We start from the raw sequence: 22,805 nt of genomic DNA on the forward strand, positions 1-22,805 counted from the left end.
AGTGGCAATTAGAAATGCAACTCCAAGTTTTCTTTCCTCTAAAGTCTATCGTGACTATTATTTGATAGTAGAACTAGAAGGTCCCTTTCCATGAGTCCGACATTGCGCCATTACACCTTTTGACCATTCTCACTCTCTGTGTTCTAATTGGCTAGTTCCAGGGGCACGTGCATGACCGTCATATTAATCAACTCTTCCCGATCGAACGGCCACGGGGGACTCCATGGGTCCCACGTCCACGGATGCAGCAAACGATACTTCACGGCACGCCAATCCCATTTCACGCCATAGAAGCTGCAACATCATTTCGACTGACCAAGATCCTTCCAATAGGATGGAGGGACTTCTGTTCCTTCGAATTACATATAGATGCATACATACATTACACATAGACACACTATATATAAGCATAATTCCCATCGACATCATAACATATCGTAGATCTATATAAACCAACAAAGCACAAAACATGTTCTTCCTCTACTTTCTCCTGTTCATTGCCTTCTACGCCATAGCAAGGCATCTAATCCATAAGATCCGCAACCTCCCGCCCAGCCCCTTCCCGACCCTCCCTGTCCTAGGCCACCTCCACCTCCTGAAGAAGCCCCTCCACTGCACCCTTGCCGCCATCTCTCTTCGCCATGGCCCCATCCTCCTCCTCCAATTTGGCTCCCGCCGCGTCCTTGTCATTGCCTCCCCTTCTGCCGCTGAGGAATGCCTCAGCAAGAACGACATCATCTTTGCGAACCGTCCCCACCTCCTTGCAGGAAAGTACATCGGTTACAACTACACGAGCCTTGCATGGTCGTCCTATGGGGAACACTGGAGGAACCTGAGGCGGATTGCTTCCCTTGAGCTCCTCTCCTCCCACCGCCTCAACAACCTTTCTGGTATACGGGCCGAGGAGGTCACTACCCTTGTGAAGCGGCTCGCGAGAAAGGATGATCAGGCCCGACCCGTAGAGATGAAGACTGCCCTGTTTGAGCTTATGATGAACGTCATGATGAGGATGATTGCCGGAAAGAGGTATTATTTCTAATTAACAAACACCAAGTTATTACATATTTTAGGTATTTTACTCGATAAGCAATATTCCAGCAATAGAAAAACCATGCAGTTAACTGACGTGGATTTGTTCAAGTGGCTCGGCGCTTATTCATCTGTTTCGGGTTTGAGTTATTGTGATTGCAGAAAATATACGCTGAGAGAGTTTCACTATTTAGTGGACCGACCCAGCTCGACTGGATTATTTGTACCCCAATTCAACTTCCGAATATCAAGGTTCACAAAAAAAAAAAACCATCCAGTTAGCTTAACTTTGTGGCTTTTGCACCGTTCCCTACCGGAAAAGAAAAAGGAAAAACCGTGTATTTTAGACATTTTTCTCTTTTATTAATCTGATTCATTTATCAAGCTACAGCACTTAGATCAGTCATGTAGTTAGACATTTTTCTCTTTTATTAATCTGATTCATTTGATCACGCTTCAGCACTTAGATCAGTCATCAGTCGATAATCGATTAATACAAAATTTTATAGGTACTATGGGGAGAATGTCGCAGAGGCGGAGCTGGAGGAAGCGAAGAAGTTCCGGGAGATAGTGACGGAGACGTTCAGGATAGGAGGGGCCACAAACGTTGGGGAGTTCTTGCCGGTCCTTAGGAAGATCGGATTCAAGGGGGTGGAGAAGGAGCTGCAGGCGTTGCAGGCGAAGAGGGACAGCTTCATGCATAGCCTGGTTGAGCAGCACAAGAGGGAGGCCAAGGGTGGTGAGGATCCTAATCCAGAGGGAGAAAAGAACAAGACACTGATCGAGGTCTTGCTGTCTCTCCAAGAATCGGAGCCCGAGTACTACAAAGATGTCACGATCAGAAGCATCATGTCGGTAAGTTCGATATATCTGCCTATTACCAATCGGTTTGGAAACAACAGAGACATCATCTGTCTCGAACTCTAGATAACAGAACAATCCCCTGTTTCAAAGGGCTGTGCCAGCTTAAGTTATGCTTAATTAATTCTGCCTAGACAAAGAGTGAAGTTAATGTTTGACAACTCGCAGGTTCTGTTAGCGGCGGGAACTGACACTTCAGCCGCGACAATGGAGTGGGCGATGTCACTCTTGTTAAACCATCCCAAGGTCTTAAAGAAGGCACAGGCCGAGATCGACAATGTTGTGGGGTCCGACCGCCTGGTGAAAGAGTCCGACCTCACCAGGCTCCCTTACCTCCACTGCATCATCAATGAGACGCTACGGATGTACCCTGCAGGCCCGCTCATGGTCCCCCACGAATCGTCTGAGGAGTGCCACGTGGGTGGATACCGGGTACCTGGGGGCACAATGCTATTGATCAACCTGTACTCGATCCAGCGGGACCCGAAACACTGGCCGGACCCCGAGAAGTTCAAGCCTGAGAGGTTCGAGGGTATGGAAGGGGTCAAGGACGGGCACAAGATGATGCCCTTCGGATCGGGTAGGAGAGGGTGCCCTGGTGAGAACCTGGCGCTCAGGATGGTCGGCATGACCCTGGGATCGCTGATCCAGTGCTTCGAGTGGGGCCGGATCAGCAAGGACCTGGTGGACATGACCGAGGGGACGGGCCTCACCATGCCCAGGGCCCGGCCTTTGATGGCTGAGTGCAGGCCCCGGGAGAGCATGATGCTACTCCTTTCCCAAATCTGAGTGAATCATATTACATGAAGTTTTGGTGCAGTAGTTTAGCGACTCTTCTATCTTTCGGTTTATTCGGTTTCGTCGTTAATAGCAGTAGATGAGCTAGCGAAAGAATACTATTATTGTTGCACTGCACACAATGGATGAGAACTCGATACAGTCGCGATATTTTATAATACCAGTATAAATTCATGTGCGCTGAACATAAGAGCTCCTCTTTTATTGAAAGCATAGAAAATTAAAATAATTTAGCTATATACTGAATAGAGTTACCTATAATTAGGTATATTAACAAAAAATTCATCATATAATTTCAAAATTATCTATATAGATTAGTGTAAGATAATATATATTAGAATGATTATCAAGAGATGGTAGTTTTCCGACTTCATTCCTGCTCTCAAGTGGACGGATCTGACTGGTGGGATCGAGAAAAGCTTAATTGAGCTGCATGAGAAGAGGGACAGGTTCATGAAGAATCTGATTGAAGAGCCGAATAACAGGATTAAGGATTCTGCTTAATCGGTCGGGACGAGCAGGACGCTGATCGAAGTTCTGCTATCACTGCGGGAGACTGAGCCTGAATACTACAGGGATGAGATCATTAACGGGCTGATGCAAGTAAGCAAGTAACCACTTCATAGTTTCAATTCTTGCCAGATTGATTAGCAGTGGCGAGGTTGTGATGTTGGTTATGTTCATGATACAAACCGATTTCAAGCAATTCACTTACTTATGGTTTCGGGCATGCCAAATGTGCCCAGGTGATTTTATCTACAGGGACCGATACCTCGGCCGGGACACTGGAGTGGGCCCTCTCCCTCGTCCTAAACAACCCGGATGCCTCTTGAAAGCCCAGACCGAGATGGATGCTCTCATTGGCCCAGATCGGCTCATCGATGAATCAGACATCGCCAACCTCCCTTACCTCCATGGTATCATCATCGAGACCCTTCTGATCTACTCGGCAGCCGCACTGATCCCGCCCCATGAATCCTCAGACCAATGCACCTTGGGAGGGTTCTCAATCCCGCAAGGGACCATGCTACTGGTGAACCTGTGGGCGATCCGGAATGACCCGAAGCTGTGGGCTGAGCAGGGGAAGTTCAGGCCCGAGAGGTTCGTGACAGGGCCAGACCGCCGTGAAGGCGATTCGACCAGAGACGGGTTCAGGTTGCTTCCATTTGGGGCAGGGAGGAGGGGGTGCCCCGGGGAAGGGCTTGCAATGAGAATGATTGGGCTGGGTTATTCAGTGCTTTGAGTGGAAAAGGAATGAAGAAGAGATGGTTGATATGAGCGAAGGGGCTGGACTCACTATGCCCAAAGCCGTGCCCTTGGTGGCACGATATAGGCCACGTCCTACTATGCTATACCTCCTTTTTCAACTCTTACAAATGAAACTATATCTTGTTGGTTTCTCAGAGTTTTATGTTCTAATATTATGAATATCTCTAACACTTCAACATTCTCATTTAGAAGTTGAAAAAAAAATTAAAAAATTAAAAAAGAACCAAAATACTTACACACATGGTTCTATCATTTTATATGTTTGCAATACGAACTCACAAGTAACTTCTCAATGATGAGGTGAAGCGCTTCCCTATACGAACCATCCGTGATTTACTATAAAAATTCCAATGTACCCAAAGAGAACTTTTTCTTTTTGGATTAAAATAGAGAAAATTGTCATTTTGGTACTTGAAGTTTACTTTAGCCATCAATTTGGTAGAGAAAGAATTTTTTTCCATCATTTTAATACATGAAATTTTATCATGCCTACCAAAATGCCTAACCATCAAGCTGTGTGACGAAGTCATGATGTGGCATCCTACATGGCATAAAGGACATCAAAAAAGTTTATAAAGAATTCATCGGACTGAAATAATATAGTATCTGATTTTAAAAATTATTTAAAAAGGGGAAAAAGGAAGTGAAGGGGGAGCTTGGGTGGGGTTTCGTTGCCGGTAACCTCCTCCCTCTATCCTAGAGAAGGGAGAAGGCATAAAATGAGCTCTGGTGAGGGCTCCCTCTTCTCCCTTTAAAAATAGAAAGAAAAAACTAATCAAATGACGTCATTTTAGGCACCTTTAATTCATTTTCTTTAAAAAAAGGAGATTAGGAATCGCTGGACACCACAGTAACCTCCAACGGTCTCGCCATGGGGGGAGGTCGCTCGCGGGGAGCCCTACCCAAGCTCCTTGGCACCTCACAAAGAGAGAGGAACAAGGATGGGGGAGCTCTGGTAGGGCTCCCCAGCCGGCAACCTCGCCTGGGCGGGGGAGCTCCACCCCGAGCTCTCCGTCGTTGTCCCTCCCTCTCTTCTTTCTGTTTTTTTCCCTTAACAATTATATATATATATATATATATATATATATTTAAATGGCACTGTACTAAGTCGTGTTTAAAAAATGACTCAATACTATGTCTTTTTTTAATATTTTTGACGTAGTTTATGTTATAAGGACGCCATGTCACAATTCCGTCACAACAACTTGACGGTTGGGCATTTTGATTGACGGAATAGAGTATTGTTTATGAGATTGATGGCAAAAAATTTTTTGTATACCGAATTGATGGCTAAAATTCTTGTATCAAAATGATAGTTTTTCATTATATTGTAATGTGTGACCATCTTAATTATTGGCTAAAATTATTATTTATTGGACAGTGACTTGACCTATTTCCAAACACACTCATGCTAGATTTTTTAAGCAAGAATCTTAGGAAGACATTAATTCCACGCAACTCCCGTCCGTAGCCGGGGCCGTCACGATAACATCTTCTAGACAAATTACACATCAAGCAACGAAAAGTCATAAAGATGGGAAAAAGAAAAAAGAAGTGGAATGGCCCCACTTCGAAGCTTCCTTCCCCTAGCAGTGGAAATTAGAAATGGAAGACTCCAAGTTTTCTTTCCTCTAAAGTCTATCCTGTTCCTGTCTAATATTTGGTAGAAGAAAGTTCCTTTCCGTGAGTCCAACATTGCTGCCTTTTACTATTCCATTCCCATTACGTTTACCTTTTGACCATTCTCACTCTATATGTTCTAATTGGCTAGTTCCACGGGCTCGAGCATGGCCGTCGGATTAAACAACTCTTCCCGATCGAACGGCCATGGGGGACTCCATGGTTCCCACGTCCACGGATGGAGCAAACGAGGTGAGCAAGGACAACTGTGTCCTTCCTTCCCAACAAGCCCATCACTGTCAGGTTCGTATACCAAATATCTCATTGTCGATGGATTTCAGTACTTCTCTTGCAGAATTAAGATGCTTAAATAGTTGGATTTTCGTTGTTTCATTGGGTTTAGATCATTTTCATACGAGTCCAAATGTTCAACTGAAAATCTATATGTGCTAAATCCATTTATTGTCCCATTAACGATGATCTCCTCAGATGAAGTATTGGATCATGTAGTACTTCTATTGTCATGTTCTTTACACAACCTTATGTTCTTCGTATGCATTAGCGCAACTTGCTATTTTTGTATCAAATGCCTCCACTGGTAGTAAAATGGAAAGAACAAGCTAGCTAGAGTAAAATGGGAACAAGTCCACGATATGTACGCAGCATACCAAATAGTTCGAGATTCGAATAATTCTTGAATATTTCTTATGAATATCGTATTCTAAGATATACGATCTCAATAAGATCAAATTGTATGATGATCTACCATCCGTGTGAATAATTCGAACAATTTTTTTCCATATAAAATCCTTAAAAGTTTTTTTTTTTTTGGGGAGAAAACAGCGCAGAGCTTTCGATTTCTTCCAGAGAGATTATATTCCAACCATATGAGGCCATGAAAGACAAAGGACATTGACCTAGACCCAGTATCTTGATTATGAGGCCAATCCCATATCACGCCATAGAAGCTGCAACATCATTTCGATTGACCAAGATCCTTCCAATAGGATGGAGGGACTTCTGTTCTTTCGAATTATATATAGATACATACACACATTACGCGTAGACACACTATATATAAGCCTAACTCCCATCAACACCATATCATATCATAGATCTATATAAACCAACAAAGCACAAAACATGTTCTTCCTCTACTTTCTCCTGTTCATTGCCTTCTACTCAATAGCAAGGCACCTAATCCATAAGATCCGCAACCTCCCGCCCAGCCCCTTCCCGACCCTCCCTGTCCTCGGCCACCTCCACCTCCTCAAGAAGCCCCTCCACCGCACCCTTGCTGCCATCTCTCATCGCCATGGTCCTGTCCTCCTCCTCCAGTTTGGCTTCCGCCGCGTCCTTGTCGTTGCCTCCCCTTCTGCCGCCGAGGAATGCCTCACTAAGAACGACATCATCTTTGCGAACCGTCCCCACCTCCTTGCAGGAAAGTACCTCGGTTACAACTACACGAGCCTTGCATGGTCATCCTATGGGGAACACTGGAGGAACCTGAGGCGGATCGCGTCCCTTGAGCTCCTCTCCTCCCACCGCCTCAACAACCTTTCTGGTATACGGGCCGAGGAGGTCACTACCCTTGTGAAGCGGCTCGCGAGAAAGGATGATCAGGCCGGACCAGTAGAGATGAAGACTGCCCTGTTTGAGCTTATGATGAACGTCATGATGAGGATGATTGCCGGAAAGAGGTATTATTTCTAATTAACAAACACCAAGTTATTACATATTTTAGGTATTTTACTCGATAAGGAATACTTCGGCAATCGAAAAACCATGAAGTTAACCAACGTAGGTTGATTCAAGCGATTTGGCGCTTGTTCAGCTTAAGTAAGGTCTCAGATTCGAGTCCTTGTGATTGCAGAAAATTCACGCTGTGAGAGCTTTACCCTTTAATGGATCGACCCGATTCGACTGAATTAGTCGGATTTCAATTGGGCTTTCGGATACCAGGCTCACGCCGAAAAAAAAAACCATGCAGTTAGCTTCACTTTGGGCGTTTATAAAATTTTTTATAGGTACTATGGGGAGAATGTTGCGGAGGCGGAGCTGGAGGAAGCGAAGAAGTTCCGGGAAATAGTGACGGAGACGTTCAGGATAGGAGGGGCCACAAACGTTGGGGAGTTCTTGCCGTTCCTTAGGAAGATCGGATTCAAGGGGGTGGAGAAGGAGCTGCAGGCGTTGCAGGTGAAGAGGGACATCTTCATGCATAGCCTGGTTGAGCAGCACAAGAGGGAGGCCAAGAGTGGTGAGGATCCTAATCCAGAGGGAGAGAAGAACAAGACACTGATCGAGGTCTTGCTGTCTCTCCAAGAATCGGAGCCCGAGTACTACAAAGATGTCACGATCAGAAGCATCATGCTGGTAAGTTCGATATATCTGCCTAATACCGGTCTGTTTGGAAACAACAGAGACATCAATTGTCTCGAACTCTAGATAACAGAACAATCCCCTGTTTCAAAGAACTGTGCCAGCTTAAGTTATGCTTGATTAACTGTGCCTAGACAAAGAGTGAAGTTAATGTTTGACAACTCGCAGGTTCTGTTAGCTGCGGGGACCGACACTTCAGCAGCGACAATGGAGTGGGCAATGTCGCTCTTGTTAAACCATCCCGAGGTCTTAAAGAAGGCACAGGCCGAGATTGACAATGTTGTGGGGTCGGACCGCCTGGTGAATGAGTCCGACCTCACCAGGCTCCCTTACCTCCACTGCATCATCAATGAGACGCTACGGATGTACCCTGCAGGCCCACTCCTGGTCCCCCACGAATCGTCCGAGGAGTGCCATGTGGGCGGATACCGGGTACCTGGGGACACAATGCTAATGATAAACCTGTACTCGATCCAGCGGGACCCAAAATACTGGCCGGACCCCGAGAAGTTCAAGCCAGAGAGGTTCGAGGGTATGGAAGGGGTCAAGGACGGGCACAAGATGATGCCCTTCGGATCGGGTAGGAGAGGGTGCCCTGGTGAGAACCTGGCGCTCAGGATGGTCGGCATGACCCTGGGATCGCTGATCCAGTGCTTCGAGTGGGGCCGGATCAGCGAGGACCTGGTGGACATGACCGAGGGGACGGGCCTCACCATGCCCAAGGCCCGGCCTTTGATGGCTAAGTGCAGGCCCCGGGAGAACATGATGCTACTCCTTTCCCAAATCTGAGTGAATCATATTACATGAAGTTTTGGTGCAGTAGTTTAGCGACTCTTCTATCTTTCGGTTTATTCGGTTTCGTCGTTAATATTAGTAGATGAGCTAGCGAAAGAATACCTATTATTGTTGCACTGCACACAATGGATGAGAACTCGATACGGTCACGATATTTTATAGTACTAGTATAAATTCACGTGCTCTGAATATGAGAGCTCCTCTTTTATTGAAAGCATAGAAAATTAAAATAATTTAGCTATATACTGAATAGAGTTACTTATAATTAGATATATTAACAAAAAAAATTCATCATATAATTTAAAAATTATCTATGTAGATTAGTGTAAAGATAAATATATTAGAATGACTTTCTAAGAGATGGCAGTTTATCTACTTCCCTGAGATATTCTACAAAAAACTTAAAATAAATTTTTAAATGCTTAATTTGATTAACCTCTTGTAAAGTAACATAATTATGCTAATCAATTATCAAAAGGATTAACTTTTCATATAAAAATATTCATTGAATAGAAGAAAATATTGGATAACGTCAATTAGTTAACATAATAGTGAGTACAATATAAAGTTTATTTTTAAAAAGTCGCCATTTTTAATATTTAATTATTAAATTGGTAAAATCTTTTAATAGTCCTGGAGACTTTTAACAATTTGACAATATGTAAGTAGGTCTATCACAATTAACGTAACTAAAAAGAAAAAGAAATATGTAAAATAATCTTTTATTTGTTGAACTCTATTACCAAATTCTCTTGAAAACTTTTCTTTCAGGAAAAAAGTATAAATACTTGTTTATTACATTTTTATTTGGAACTGAAGTGCTACTAAAACTAATATCTCTTTCAGGTAATTTAATACATTATCTAATTTGAAAAGAATAATCTATCCAAATTTTGTTAAGAAAAAGAAGAAGGAAAACATCCCTTTTTATTATACTAGTATAACAGCATGTGCATTACATGTGCCTAAAGTGTGTGTTTTATTTCTTTGCTAGCATATATTTTATATCAAACAAATTCTTTATTAAATGGATGGGCGCTGATATTTTTTTTTATATTTAAATAGAATTTTATTGAATTACTAAATGATATCCGAGATAAAAGGGTAACCGTAAAACATGCATAGGAAATGAAAATCTAACATGAAGCCAAAATGGCCCAAGTCATGGGCACAACGGTTATTCGAATGAGAGGTCCAAGAGCAATGCTAATAAGAAAACCTATCTAGGAGTAGCCTAATATCTGAAATAAGTAATCTAATCTCCCAACGCGATGAATGGGGATTGGAGATGGCTTCCACAAGTAGCAAGGCATCACATTCTAACCATATCTTGTCCCAACCACTATCGACAATAATGAAGAGAGCCTGTAATGCAGCCAATGTTTCCACGTAGAGGGGGGAGAGAGCATCAACTATGGAGTGTCAAGAGAGAATGGTCGTTCCATCAGGCTGAGCTGCAAGTCTTGAGAGACAGGTCCTGTGCGAGCTCCATGCAGCGTCAGTGTTAATCTTGATGAGATCCTTGTGAAGTCGCAAGGCTGGCACGGAGTGAGCAAGGACGGGATTTCTCTAGGGGTTAGGAGCCTCCTGGCCTTGGAATGTTCGTGATATGCAACATAAATCTGGTGAAGAGCAGTTACAAGATCAAAAGTTTTGCCTGCATATGCACAATCTTTCATCATTTATCAGTGTGTATATAAGACAATGTAACCATATAATGTGAAATCATCAAGGTCAATCCCATTCATCGTAAAGAATAAAATTAACAAGAGCTCGCGGTGTAGAAGATGGAAAGCAACTAGCAAGAAACTTCCATGGTGATTCCCTCCATGTAACTTGAAAGAAAATGCACTCCTTAAAGAGATGCTTAAATTCATCGAAGGTGGAATGATATAGGGGACATGGGCCGCCTCCTTGAGCGAATCTTGAGAGGCTTTCACTAGCAATTCTCCAAATATGGAGTTTATAGGGTTCATGGATCTTCTTGGACCAAATTGCCTTTCATCTGACATCTCGATGCTAGTTGAACCTGCGTTTTTGATAGAGAATGTAGAAGGATTTGACAGTATGATCTCCCGATGATGTGAGAGTCAATATCAGCTTATCTTCTTCCTCGAATTGGGGCAGGTGGATGCGGAGGATATTATGAACTGTCTCATCATCGAAAAGGTTAAAAATGACAGGAATATTCCAACGTTTTAGGTGAGAGAGCATGAGGTCTCGTACCTTGAGGTCTTGACTAGGGACAATGTTAGGATCATGGTAAGGTTTAAGTCCACGGGTCTGACCAAGCCAAGGTAGAAGCACCATTTCCTATAATGTAGCACGAACCTACATGTAGGGTGTCTTTGCACTTTTGAAGCCCTTTCCAAACAATGGAGGAAGATCCAGTCAAGCGATTCTCCGGCTTCAAGAAACTGCCACATTTTGTGCGCATGGCCTTCCTAGCTAGGTTATCCTTATTAGAGGAGAGTGCCCATGCAATCTTTGAAAGCATAGCCTTGTTAGAGTCTTGGGCCCCCCGGAAGCCTAGTCCTCTCGATGACTCATGTTGGCAAAGAGATTCCCAGTTTTTTGGAGCGAAATAATTTCGCTTGTCTTTGCTTGTCCCCCACCAAAACCTTTTTGTGATTTTATCAATGCTGTTCAAAGTGAATTTGCATAGGTGGAAAAGAGATATAGTATAAATTGGAGTACTGTTCAACACCGATTTAGTAAGTGTTGCTTGCCCCGTCCAAGAAGGGGATTTTGCCTTCCATGCCAAAAGCTTTCCTTTGATCTTCTCGATGAGGAATACAAAGGACTTATTTTTCCTGCTTTTGATGAACAAAGGATTTCCGAGATAAAATGAGTTAGGTTTAAGCTTTTTCATACCAAGTACTTATTTGATGGCTCTACACTGGTGGGCTGGAATATGAGAGGAGGGGAACACTCCTGATTTAGTGAGATTACCCTCTTGTCCCGACCGAGAGCTGAACTTTTTAAGAACATCTCTTCTTGTGGTGGCATTTGAGTCTGTTGCTCTTGTAAGAATCAGCAGGTCATCGGTCAACGTTACATGCAAGGTTGGCGGCCCATTTTTGCTGATCTTGATGCCTTGGATGGTTCGGTTTGCCTCAGCCCTGTAAAGAAGACGAGAAAAAGGACTTCCATAGACAAAATAAAGAGGTAGGGAGAGATAGGATCACCTTGATTTATACCTCTGCTAGACCAGAAGCGACCGTGGGGGGAGCCATTGATAAGGATTGAAAAGGTGAGGTTGGATATACATTGGCTGATCCACCCAATGTACTTGTGATGAAAGCCAAAGTTCCTAAGAGTATTGGCAATGAAAGGCCATTAAAGTTTGTCAAAGGCCTTACTGAAGTCGATTTTTTGTCCAATCCATCCTGCTTTATCTTTGGTTTACTTCATGGAATGGATGATCTCTTGCGCTAGTATTCCATTTTTGTTTATCCATCTCCCCTCAATAAAAGCCATCTGATTTGGAGAAACGAGTCGGTGCAGAAGAGGTTTGATGCGATTGATTAGAATCTTAGATATGCTTTGTAGCATACATTACACAGACTTACTGGTCTGAAGTCCTTGAAAGAGGAGGCACTAGGGTACTTTGGGATCAGAGCTATGAAGGTGTTGCTTCATTCTTTTAATAAGAAGCCCGATTCAAAAAACCTTGAATGGCCAAGATAAGGAGACAATTTTGCCGTAATGCTTGTAGAAAAGAGCAAGAAAACCATCGGGTCCAGGAGCTTTCAAAGACTTGATGGAGTTGATAACTTGATAGTTTTTGAGATTTCCTCCGTGGGATCCGGGTCAGGTCAATGTTCTCTTTTCAGAGATTAGTGGGTCGATAAGGCCGTCAAGATCATCAGGCTTTTGCGGCTGCGAGGAGGAGAAAAGATCTTGGATATTCTGAAGGAAATAATCTCCTATCGTGCTCGGGTCTTGTATCTAGGAGTCGTCATCCAATTTGATTGCATCAATGTTGTTTATGCACCTCCAGATGATGGTTGATGGGTGGTAAAAACGCGTGTCACGATCCCCATCTTTTAGCCAGAGCTCGCCCGATTTTGTCTCCGAATCAGATCTTTCCTGAGTAGAAGTTCGTCCAGTTCATAGGCATTCCTCTTCCTCCTTGTTTGCTGGACTTTGGCTCAATCTTTACAGGGCGTCTAGCTCTTCAAATACTGCAATTTTCACATCATAAAACCCAAAGCAGTCTCTATTCCATATTTTGAGGCTCTTTTTAACAGATTTTATTTTGGAAGTGGATTGGCAGGCTTTGGAGCTAGAAACATGGTCGAGCCAAGCCTCATTGACAACATCAGTACTACTAGGATCTCGAGTCCAGGTCTCTTCAAATCTGAAAGGTCTAGGCCTAGAGTTAGAATCTATCCAAAGGCAGATAAGAATGGGGTTATGGTCAGATATGACACAACTCCCGCCTTGGGGAATAGGAGCCTCCAATTCCTGTCGGCAACAGCTCGATCCAAACGCTGTTTTATGTGGGCCAAACCAGACCTTTTATTCCTCCAAGTATATGGATTACCTGAAAAGCCGAGGTCTAGAAAACCAGTATAATTCTAGAAATCATCTATGAAAGAGTGAGAGGAGAAGGTTACAGCCCTGCCTCCCCTCTTGTCATCAGCACGACATATTTCATTGAAGTCTCCAACAAAAACCCAGGGCATATTTACACTATCAGCAATACAATTCAGTTCCTGCCAGAAATTAGATTGGAGAGCAAGATAAGGAGGTCCATAATCGCAAGTAATCAGCGAATGAACAGATAAAGCAGAATGTTCTATAGAGGCATGGATGTAGTAAGGAGAGTATTTCAGAATTTTAACCTTTATATCGGAGTTCCACATGAGATATAGTCCACCGGCTGATCTCCGAGCATCGACAGAGAAAAATTGATCAAGTTTGCAGCGGCAAGCCACATTGGCACATCGTTCATGGCATGTTTTTGTCTCCTAAGGGAATAGCATGCTTGCTTTATTTTTTTCGGAGGAGGAGGGGAACAGCTCGAATTGTCGGGTTGCCTCCCAAAACACCCCCCCGCGACAATTCCATGATAACAAGACTCATGGCTGAGGAGGGGGCATGATGAGGCCCGCCTCCTAGGCCATTTGGACACAATCGGAATTAGGATTATCATCAGCTTCTTCAACACCATAGAGCTGACCGACGATGGAAGACTTGGTGAAATCTTGTCGGCGTTAGTGATCATGGCGACCCGGGTCAACAGTGATGTTGACGATGGCGACAGTCTGCACTCTAAGTATTAATAATTGAAATCTGCGATAAAAGAAAAGCTCAATAGTCAATAGTTAAATCGTATTGGCTTCTCATCAAGAGGTTGGGATCACAATTGATATATAATGATTAATTATCTATACGTAATATCTTTTTTTTTATCATAAAATGATTTGTCCAATTCGATGCATCTCAAAATACTTAGTAATAATGTGTTATTAATTTCTAAGGAAGTCACCTCGAGCTTCCTTGAAATGGAAGATAAAGAAAAATTGAACCAAAAAAAAAAAATACATAATCAAAATCTGAACCAATTTAACATAATCATCAATCCTATGGTCAATGTCGACCGTTGGGTTCAATAAACTGAATTATACATAATCTATGCATCAGCGACGAAGCAGAAGAATCAAACAACTTACATCACAACAATTTTAAATCCTTGATGAAATCAAGAGTACAGTTTATTTTCAAAAAGGACCTTAGAAGGACCCAAATAAGCACAGTTAATATAAAATCCCTGGACTAAAAAGATACCTTTGATTTCAGAGAAGAAGCATCACCAGTGGTGCCAGTGGTAATTCCTATTTCTGGTGACCTCCATTATGCAAGGTTAGAAAAGAATTGTTAGGATAATAATTAAGCGTAACATATCAAATGGAAGTTTTCACTTTTAAGTTAGAATAGAAACGTAAATAAAAGCGTAGAAATTAATAGCACATTTGCTTCTATTTATTTTTGTTCAAAATTACTTTCCAAGTGTTGAACTGTGGTAATTGTTTTGAAAACTGAAGACAAGATAGTTTGATGAATTCTTAATCAAGTAAGCAAAAACCAACCAAAAAAAAGATCATGCGATACTATGAACAATACAGTCAGGCTGAGAGAGAGAGTCCATATTTCGAGATATTTATGCAAATCCATGCATTTTCACATGAGCATACGCTTCAAAGTAGAAATGTTGCTAGAATTATTTGTATGGACATGTGATGAAATTATTTGAAGTGGAAGTACATTCAAAAGGAACTTAAAAAAAAAAAAACACAAGGAATAGTCTGAATGCTATAGACAAGACATAAACCTTGAATCTAAAAAAGCAATTTATGCTATAGAGAATAAAGGAAAAGATAGTTGAACTAACAGAATACGAAAAGAAGAGCATGTTATTTTTCAACTTTGCAGTAATTTTGACATCACAAACTTTCATACAAATCTTGAATCTTAAGAAGCAATTCATGCATTTTTCACGCCACTGTTACCAGACTTTAAAGTGTGACTGACTCTACCCCACAGCCTCTGATTTTGCAGAAGATCATGCACGGTATTATAGAGGTCTCAAAGACACAGATTGACTTTGATAATTAGTAAAAAATATAGTTTAAATAATGCACAACCGTCATCAAACTAAAAAGTCCAATAGATATACTTACTATAAGAACAACACTCCTAAGCTAGCACATAATGTCAAACGGGAACGACTACGACAATCTCAATATCAATCAGACGAAAAACATGATCCACTCAAGGGTAAAATAAAAAACAACATGATCCACTCAAGGGTCAAATAAAAAACAACATGATCCACTCAAGGGAAAAATAAAAACAATCACAATTAAAGGAAATGATATATCTTGAGAAAAATAAGGAATCTAACCTAAAGCACGCATTTTTCTGGGGAGAACGTGTTGGAACTCACAGAAACAGAGCATAAATAACATCTTTAAAAGAACAAGGAAAAAGCCCTTCAAACCCTCAGAGCAGAATCGAAGCTACTAAAATATAAAGTCATCTTCCCTTTTACTTATTAATTAAATCAAGGTAAGGTAATTTTTCCTTTTTCTCCTCCAAGAAATCGAACAAGAAAGTACGGAAAACCAAAGGAGATTATTCGGTCTATGATAATTGGGCATCGGTGGAGCATAACAGCTATCAGAGCTTTTATGCAAAGCACTTTCTATGCATAAGATCAGGTATGAAATGCAAAAGTTGTACAAGGAAGACAGATCTAAGAAATATGATAAGAATTACCAACAACACTATATTGTTACTGACTCAATCATTTTCTTCTAAATTATTGTTATCAGCAGCAGAGTGACCAAACTTTGTAGATGGGCATGTTGTAAGGAGTAGGGGATAAGGCAAAAGGAATGTGCAAATATGAGGAGCAAATGAGTTGAGGTTGTGCTGTCACTGCTAACCTGAAATTGATCGAGCCAATTAGGCCATGAGCCTCAAAATATAGGTGGATCATAAAGGTCGTAGTCTTTGTAGGGCAAGCTTGTCCTTGGAACGATCAATTCCCTTGGTTCTACTGAACTCATTGACTAAGCAGTCCGACAGAGCATTGTCGAAAGAAATCCTCTCCTTCCAACAATGTGTTACCACTGGTGGTTTAACGTGCAGGTGCACACTGAGAGTTTCTACTGAAAACTTATGCAAGATGCAGAACAAAATGAGTTCAATTCACGATAATGTTGCTGATGCGTACCCTCAAAACACCATTAGATGTCTGCAAGGTGGAAATATCAAATGCTCCATCACCAAGATCGAAAATCACGATTAGACCTTCCCTGTTGTTCATACAATATGATAGTTCAGCTGCAGTGGGCTCATCGATGATTCTCTAGACATCAAGTCCTGCAATTGTCCCAGCATCTTTTGTTGCTTATCTCTGGGCATCATTAAAGTATGAGGGAATGGTAATAACAAACTGGGTGATAGTCCTACCCATATATGTCTCCACAGTCTCCATCTAAGTGAGGATGAAGGCACCAATTTGGCAGTAATTCCGGAATACTGATCTCCATCAGCCTCAACCCAGGCATCTCCATTTGGAGGCCTAATGATTTCATACAGTACCATCTTCGTTTCTTTCTGAGTTTGGGGATCATCAAAGGGTCTTCCAAACAAATGCTCGGTTCCAAAACCATATTTTTCGGATTGCTCACTGCCTGTCGTTTTGCTGTTGTACCAGTAAGGACTTCAGCCTTCTGGTTGAAGGCAGCCAAGTTGGAGTGGTCCCAGCTCCTCTGACATTTTCGATAACTCCGGGGTTCTACAGACTTGACCAGCATATAAGTCACAACAGTTAGACGTAAATAGGCCCTTGAAATAATTAGAAAACAGCATATCGGGAATATCGAAATGCTCAGCTTTCCTTCCATGAGGGCAACACAAGAGTTTAATTTGTAGTACCCAAGTCAATACCAATCGTGCTGCACCAAAATCGAGCAAGACAAGAGAATAACTGAGAGTATAAAACAATAAAGATGAGAATAACTGAGAGTATAAAACAATAAAGATGAGAATAACTGAGAATATAAAACAATAAAAATAAATGGGAAACAGGCTTCCATGCAGTAAAAGAAATAATTTATGTATCTGAAAATTCTACATGGACTTGCCCAACAGAACCCAAAATAAGAACCAGACCATGACAACTCTGTGCTCCGAGCAAGGTGAGCGAAAAATTTCATTACAACAATGATTCCGCATGCAAAGGGAGGGGATAACGAACTAAACTAACCCTCGAGGACCGTTAAGAACACATCTAGATAGCTGCAAATTCAAGTTTAAAAATAAGAATTTTTATTTGAAAATGGTACCAAATTAAGGCTGAAGTCCAGCGCCTTTACAACAAAATAGGATCATAACAACCGAACTTTTCGAGGCCAATAGCTGTGTGTACCAGGGGTTATATGGGCAGTAAACATCAGTGAATGAGAAAAAACTTGGTGAGGAAAGCGTGGTATATTTCAATCGCTAAATAAGTGCATGGAGACAACACAGGCAGGCAGAGCATGCTTACGCTACAATGGCTATGACTTGCCGGCGCGAAAAATGAGATTAAAGCAACTCTCAGGGCGTTCCGTCGACCAATATGTAGGAGCAAGAGGGCTGAGAATGAATTGGGACAGAGCGTGAGAAAAGAAAAGGAGAGGCAACTGTCCATTCCCGTCGAGCAATTATTAAGGAACAAATCAGAGAGGCGTGAAGTGCTGCAAAGGGCGGAGCATGTACTGGTAGTGTTTCGATGGAGAGGAACGGTTTTGGTGGTCGCAAACGGACATATGAGGGTGATCGGCAAGCAGCGATGGGCCGATTAGAGAAGGAAACGGCGGAGCGAGGGTCCCGGCCGCCATTCATTGGAGGGAGGGTCATCTGTAGGAGGCAGTGGATGGAGGAGGGGCAGAAGAAAAAGGGACTCAAGGCACTCAGTCGCAGATGGCAAGAGAACGGGGTGCGTGGCGGGAGAGAGGAAGAGTTAGTGCGCGATAATCCGACCGAAGTGGTTGCTGGACGGAGGAGAGACCCAACAGGGAGGATGGCGGTAGTATGAAGGAACAGATGGTGCGAATGGCATATCGTTTGGAATGGCGGGACCGACACAAGAAGAGGTTGCAGGACGGATAAGAGACCGAACAGGGGGGTGGCGGTAGCATGAAGGAACAGATGGTGCGAATGGCATATCGTTTGGAATGGCGGGACCGACACGACAGGAGGTAGGGGTATTATTGGAATTTTACAAATATTGAAAACGTGTCATACTACTTGAGTTCACTAACACTTTAATCCTCCAATTTTTCAATTGCCAGTATTTGACTACATAAATTTTTAAAATCAAGAATTTGGTCCCTGAATTTTCAAAAATCATAACAAAATGATCCTTTTAACCAACAGTTTGGTCCCTAAAAGGACCATTTTATTCTGATTTTTGAAAATTCAGGGACCAAATTCTTGATTTTAAAAATTCATGTAGTAACAATTGAAAAATTGAATGACCAAAGTGTCAGAGGATTCTACTTTTTAAGGAGAAGAGAGATTTACTAAGGTATCTTTAATTTTATATATATATATATACATCAAGATATGTCCACAATTTTAAATTAAACTAAACCATCTATTTTATTTTCATGTTTTGGTTCCCTTTTCTCGGTAGTGTGTAAACGGTTCCTTTTATTGTCATGTTTGGTTGGATTGTCATAATCCACATTCCTACATTCACATTCCCACAGGAGATTCCCACCAGGGGAGTGTGTATATACATTGCCGGTAATCACTTTATTGACAAACTACCAAATGCACTCTTAATTATCAGGCGAGAGCGTGCGCTGCGTTACACCTTCTTTTGACTGTACTAAATGTAATCGAGATATCTGGTTAGAAAAAAAAAAGAAAGGGAAGAAAAAATCGTAATAAATTTAACTTTTCTGACTTTGTTAGTAACATGGATTGGCTAGTGAGTATGCGACTTCAAAGTGATGCAATTGTCCGAAGATCCTAATCCAAAAACATTCTAAGTCAGAGTCAAAACTGTCGCTCGAACAGAAAAGGAAGTAGTCTCAAGTAATAAATCGAGATTACATCATAATTAATTAAAGAAAAAATAAAGTTAATTTCGGAAACAATTTCTTCTTTTCGGTGCTTGAAAAAATTGTCCCAGTCGCATGTTTTTTTAGCTAAATACCCAGTCACATGTTTCTTCTTCGGTTGGCGACGCTAATGATAAAGCAAACGCATATTTTCTCTTTTGGACAATTAAGTGGATCAATGCATTGATGGAATGTGGAATAAAAGAGCACAATGGTCGGAAGAAAGTAATCTTACGACGCCTTAAAATAATATGAAAATCTCGGAAAAATCTTTTGAGCAGTGTTATTTCCTCCGGATAAACGTCTCTGTGGGGGCAAGATCGTAATTAAAAGCAAGGTGAGGGACAATCATTAATTGTGAGACATTAGGGCTCCATTTACGGAGAAAATATCATTTTCCAAATCTTTTTTGGATAAGGAAGGAGATTTTCATAAAGATCGATAATACAAAATATTTTTCACCGTGACGACAACAGCTGGAAGTGAAAGAAAGGTCCCTTCCTGGTGATTAGCTTCTCTGGGATCTCTAGCTAAGCAAAGTTCTCAACTGTTAGCGGGACTAGACCGAGCTAAATGAAGCAGTTTGGAGCTGCAGGTTGAGATCCCCCTTTCGTACGAAATTCTTCGGTAATCCTGTCTCGCCAAGCGGCGCGAGTAAGAACTAATTAAAATATAATAAATGCATAAACTAGGTGTTAATTGCATGACAAACTAATATTCTATCTTGTGCAATGCACGGTTTATTTTATATAAACAACTGGATTAAATCTTAGTGATAAAATTGGACAGGTAACTCGTTAAACATGCAGCAAGATGTTGAAACAATCAGGCATCATTACACTCTTATTATCAGGATCTTGTTTCAACCTGATGAGGCCAAATAAGTATCAACAATAATAATTTGAGGTCGGATAATTACTTACAGACAACCAACCTCATCAGGCATCATTACACTTATTATCAACAATAATATTATAAGTATCTTGTTTCAGGATCTTATTATCAGGATCTTGTTTCATGATCTTATTTTGAGGTCGTATTGAATTCGACCTCTTGCGCTTAATTGACCCAATTGAATCAGATCTCAATTATATATATATGTTAATATGAGTTAATTGTATTTATTTTTACAATTTCACTCTTATTTATTGTTTTATACTCAAGTATATATATATACATTTACCTTTTCAACCCTACATCATTTAAGAATTTACCTTTATAACTCTATTTATTATTTTGTAGCCAAGTTTATATGTATATTGATTGATTGTTGTAATTGTTGTTAATTATAAGAATTTTACTATTTTTTTATACCACCCAATTTAAGAGAGGATCATTCAAGAATTTTTTTCCCTTTCTCTCACATTTACATGACATCATTTGACGGGGAATTTTCCATTAGCGATGTTTTTCCCTGCAAATTTATCCTGCCTATTAGTAAACAATTTTGTGCTTTCAATTAGGGGTTTTTACTTAAAATAGCCCATGATTTGTCCGTTTTGTCAAATTTATCATATGCTTTTTTTTGTTAAATCTATCCTATGGTTTACTTTTTGCATCAAATCTATCACGGCGTTATCTTTTCCGTTAACATCTAACGGCCGTGCTGACGTGCCACGTGGAGAGATAGTGGGCCACACTTGTCACGTAGGCGCCACGTCGGCACGGCCGTTAGATGTCGACGGAAAAGATAACGCCGAGATAGATTGGATGTAAAAAGTAAACTATGAGATAGATTTGACAAAAAAATATATATAATAGATTTGATAAAATGGACAAATCATGGGCCATTTTAGGTAAATACTTTTTTCAATTATGGACAGAAGTTTATCCCTGACTTGGCTCTCTTTCTCAAAGATACTTCCTCTCCACCAAACCCAAGTCAGAAACCAGGACTTCTATTTGCCCTGGGAAACTTTGGAAAGACGAGGACAAAAGCTCCTTTAGCATATATATATATATATATAGGTAGAGAGTATAGTACAATTTTGCACCTTCTTTTCTATCAACTAAAAAATTAGAAATTCGATTTTTGTGATGAGATTACTTTATTAATTATGAAAGTTAATATTTTTATTTAATTGTATTACGCTCATAGGCTTCTTTATAAATGAAAAATAAGAATAGTCTTTTTTAAACACGTCTAGAAAATAACTCACCAATTATCGTGCCAAAATTTTATTAATGATCCATGACCAGTCGGAATAACAAATTCCTTTTAGAAAATCTCAAGATTCTTCACATTAATGTGATGAATAAGGACTAATGAAATCATTTTACTAGACAAACTTATGGCTCATTTTAATTTTTACCTACGTGTAAATAATCTCACTTATTCATTTTTCGTAACCATGACAGTAATTCTACGTATTACATGACAAAATAAAATGACAGAAGAACTTTTCAAAAATCTCTTGTGAATCCTAATATCAGGGAAAATTATACACTTCTCCTCAGGAGATAAAGGGATCATCTCGTGCGCGTTAACTAACGATAGGATGTTGGTGTCCATCCTTTCTTTAATTTGGGAAAAATTACAAAACCATAAAGTCAAGGGGCTGGATATAACAATTTAATGTAAAAAATTGACAAACTCGTTATAATATATAAATTTTGTAACTTTTTTTGAGTCCAATCCATCCCTGATCAACATAAAACACGATATAATGTCATCTGAATCTTTTTTTTTTTATAGGGTAAGTGGTAAAACTTCATTAAAAACCAAAAAATATTTACAATATAGAGACCACTCACCTAAGCAGTCCATCAAATAAACAACAACCCATCTCCAAAGAGATACAATATAACTCACTCTACCCTACCCACATTCAGTTAGCTAAAGAGTTAGCATGGACAGAATGCACAAGCTTCAAAAAAATGTTAGGAAGAACCAAAACTCGCTCTTTCACCTCAACAAGAATTTGTTGTACGAAAGCTGATATAGACATGGCCTTCTTCTTGTAGATTCTTGCACTTCATTCATGTCCTATCCAATATATATAATGCGTCCAGAGAAGCTTCAAATATATTGTGTCAAATTTTGTGCCTTTGATGGATGACATCCGTTGTAACTCTAAATGCCAATCGAGGTGAGATCTTTGTACTCCAATTCGAGCCAGTAGACTTCTCTATATTGCTTGTGTAACGAGGCAAGTAAAGTAGGTGATTGCAAGACTCCAAATGGTTGCTGCAAAACTCACACTCTGTAGTTGCAACATCAACTTTCCACTTTCACCAATTTGTCTTTACTGCTTAATCTATCGAGCACACATAACCAGCTAATGAAAGATGATCTAGGCATATGCCCATCAAACCAAATTGCTCCCACCTATTTCACTTTGTGTCCTCTTGGCCTAAGGCAGCCCCAAGAGCTGGAAGCAGAGTATTGTCCAGATTCATGAGATACGCTGACCACAATATCTA

At 40.8% G+C, this 22,805-nt stretch overlaps 2 protein-coding genes and 1 long non-coding RNA gene across 11 annotated transcripts; 2 read left to right on the forward strand and 1 right to left on the reverse strand.

Moving 5' to 3' along the window:
• Positions 1-313: 313 nt before the first annotated feature.
• On the forward strand, positions 314-4,091 carry LOC116215368 (cytochrome P450 81Q32-like). Of its 2 annotated transcripts, XM_031551049.1 has the most exons (5): positions 314-1,026; positions 1,192-1,281; positions 1,539-1,884; positions 2,059-3,291; positions 3,435-4,091. In XM_031551049.1, the coding sequence occupies exons 1-4, from the start codon at positions 470-472 to the stop codon at positions 2,677-2,679; spliced, it is 1,614 nt and encodes a 537-aa protein (XP_031406909.1). In that variant the 5' UTR covers positions 314-469; the 3' UTR covers positions 2,680-3,291; positions 3,435-4,091. The 2 variants fall into 2 exon arrangements, with proteins under 2 accessions (XP_031406909.1, XP_031406910.1); XM_031551050.1 differs by lacking the exon at positions 1,192-1,281 and having other exon boundaries at positions 318-1,026.
• Positions 4,092-6,639: 2,548 nt separating this feature from the next.
• Positions 6,640-8,965, forward strand: LOC116213885 (cytochrome P450 81Q32-like). Its single transcript, XM_031549012.1, has 3 exons — positions 6,640-7,277; positions 7,605-7,950; positions 8,125-8,965. The coding sequence occupies exons 1-3, from the start codon at positions 6,721-6,723 to the stop codon at positions 8,743-8,745; spliced, it is 1,524 nt and encodes a 507-aa protein (XP_031404872.1). The 5' UTR covers positions 6,640-6,720; the 3' UTR covers positions 8,746-8,965.
• Positions 8,966-9,767: 802 nt separating this feature from the next.
• Positions 9,768-18,507, reverse strand: LOC116213886. 8 transcript variants are annotated; one of them, XR_004158145.1, is made up of 6 exons: positions 18,031-18,502; positions 17,819-17,907; positions 16,738-17,225; positions 16,209-16,647; positions 14,548-14,608; positions 12,993-14,052 (listed from the first exon to the last, which is right to left on the reverse strand). It is a non-coding gene; the product is annotated as an uncharacterized LOC116213886 (long non-coding RNA). The 8 variants fall into 8 exon arrangements; XR_004158142.1 differs by adding an exon at positions 9,768-10,408 and having other exon boundaries at positions 13,602-14,052; positions 16,738-18,501; XR_004158143.1 differs by having other exon boundaries at positions 16,738-17,907; positions 18,031-18,507.
• Positions 18,508-22,805: the final 4,298 nt, after the last annotated feature.

This window comes from Punica granatum, chromosome 7 (assembly GCF_007655135.1).
Source record: "Punica granatum isolate Tunisia-2019 chromosome 7, ASM765513v2, whole genome shotgun sequence".
NCBI lineage: Eukaryota > Viridiplantae > Streptophyta > Magnoliopsida > Myrtales > Lythraceae > Punica > Punica granatum.

What these genes read in the sequence shown, in the direction of transcription:
- LOC116215368 (XM_031551049.1), top strand. Translation starts at nt 470, where the DNA reads ATGTTCTTCCTCTACTTTCTCCTGTTCATTGCCTTCTACGCCATAGCA. An exon ending in TTCAACTTCCGAATATCAAG is followed by an intron (nt 1,282 to 1,538) that starts GTTCACAAAAAA and finishes AAAATTTTATAG; the next exon opens with GTACTATGGGGAGAATGTCG. An exon ending in CGATCAGAAGCATCATGTCG is followed by an intron (nt 1,885 to 2,058) that starts GTAAGTTCGATA and finishes GACAACTCGCAG; the next exon opens with GTTCTGTTAGCGGCGGGAAC.
- LOC116213885 (XM_031549012.1), top strand. Translation starts at nt 6,721, where the DNA reads ATGTTCTTCCTCTACTTTCTCCTGTTCATTGCCTTCTACTCAATAGCA. An exon ending in AGGATGATTGCCGGAAAGAG is followed by an intron (nt 7,278 to 7,604) that starts GTATTATTTCTA and finishes AATTTTTTATAG; the next exon opens with GTACTATGGGGAGAATGTTG. An exon ending in CGATCAGAAGCATCATGCTG is followed by an intron (nt 7,951 to 8,124) that starts GTAAGTTCGATA and finishes GACAACTCGCAG; the next exon opens with GTTCTGTTAGCTGCGGGGAC.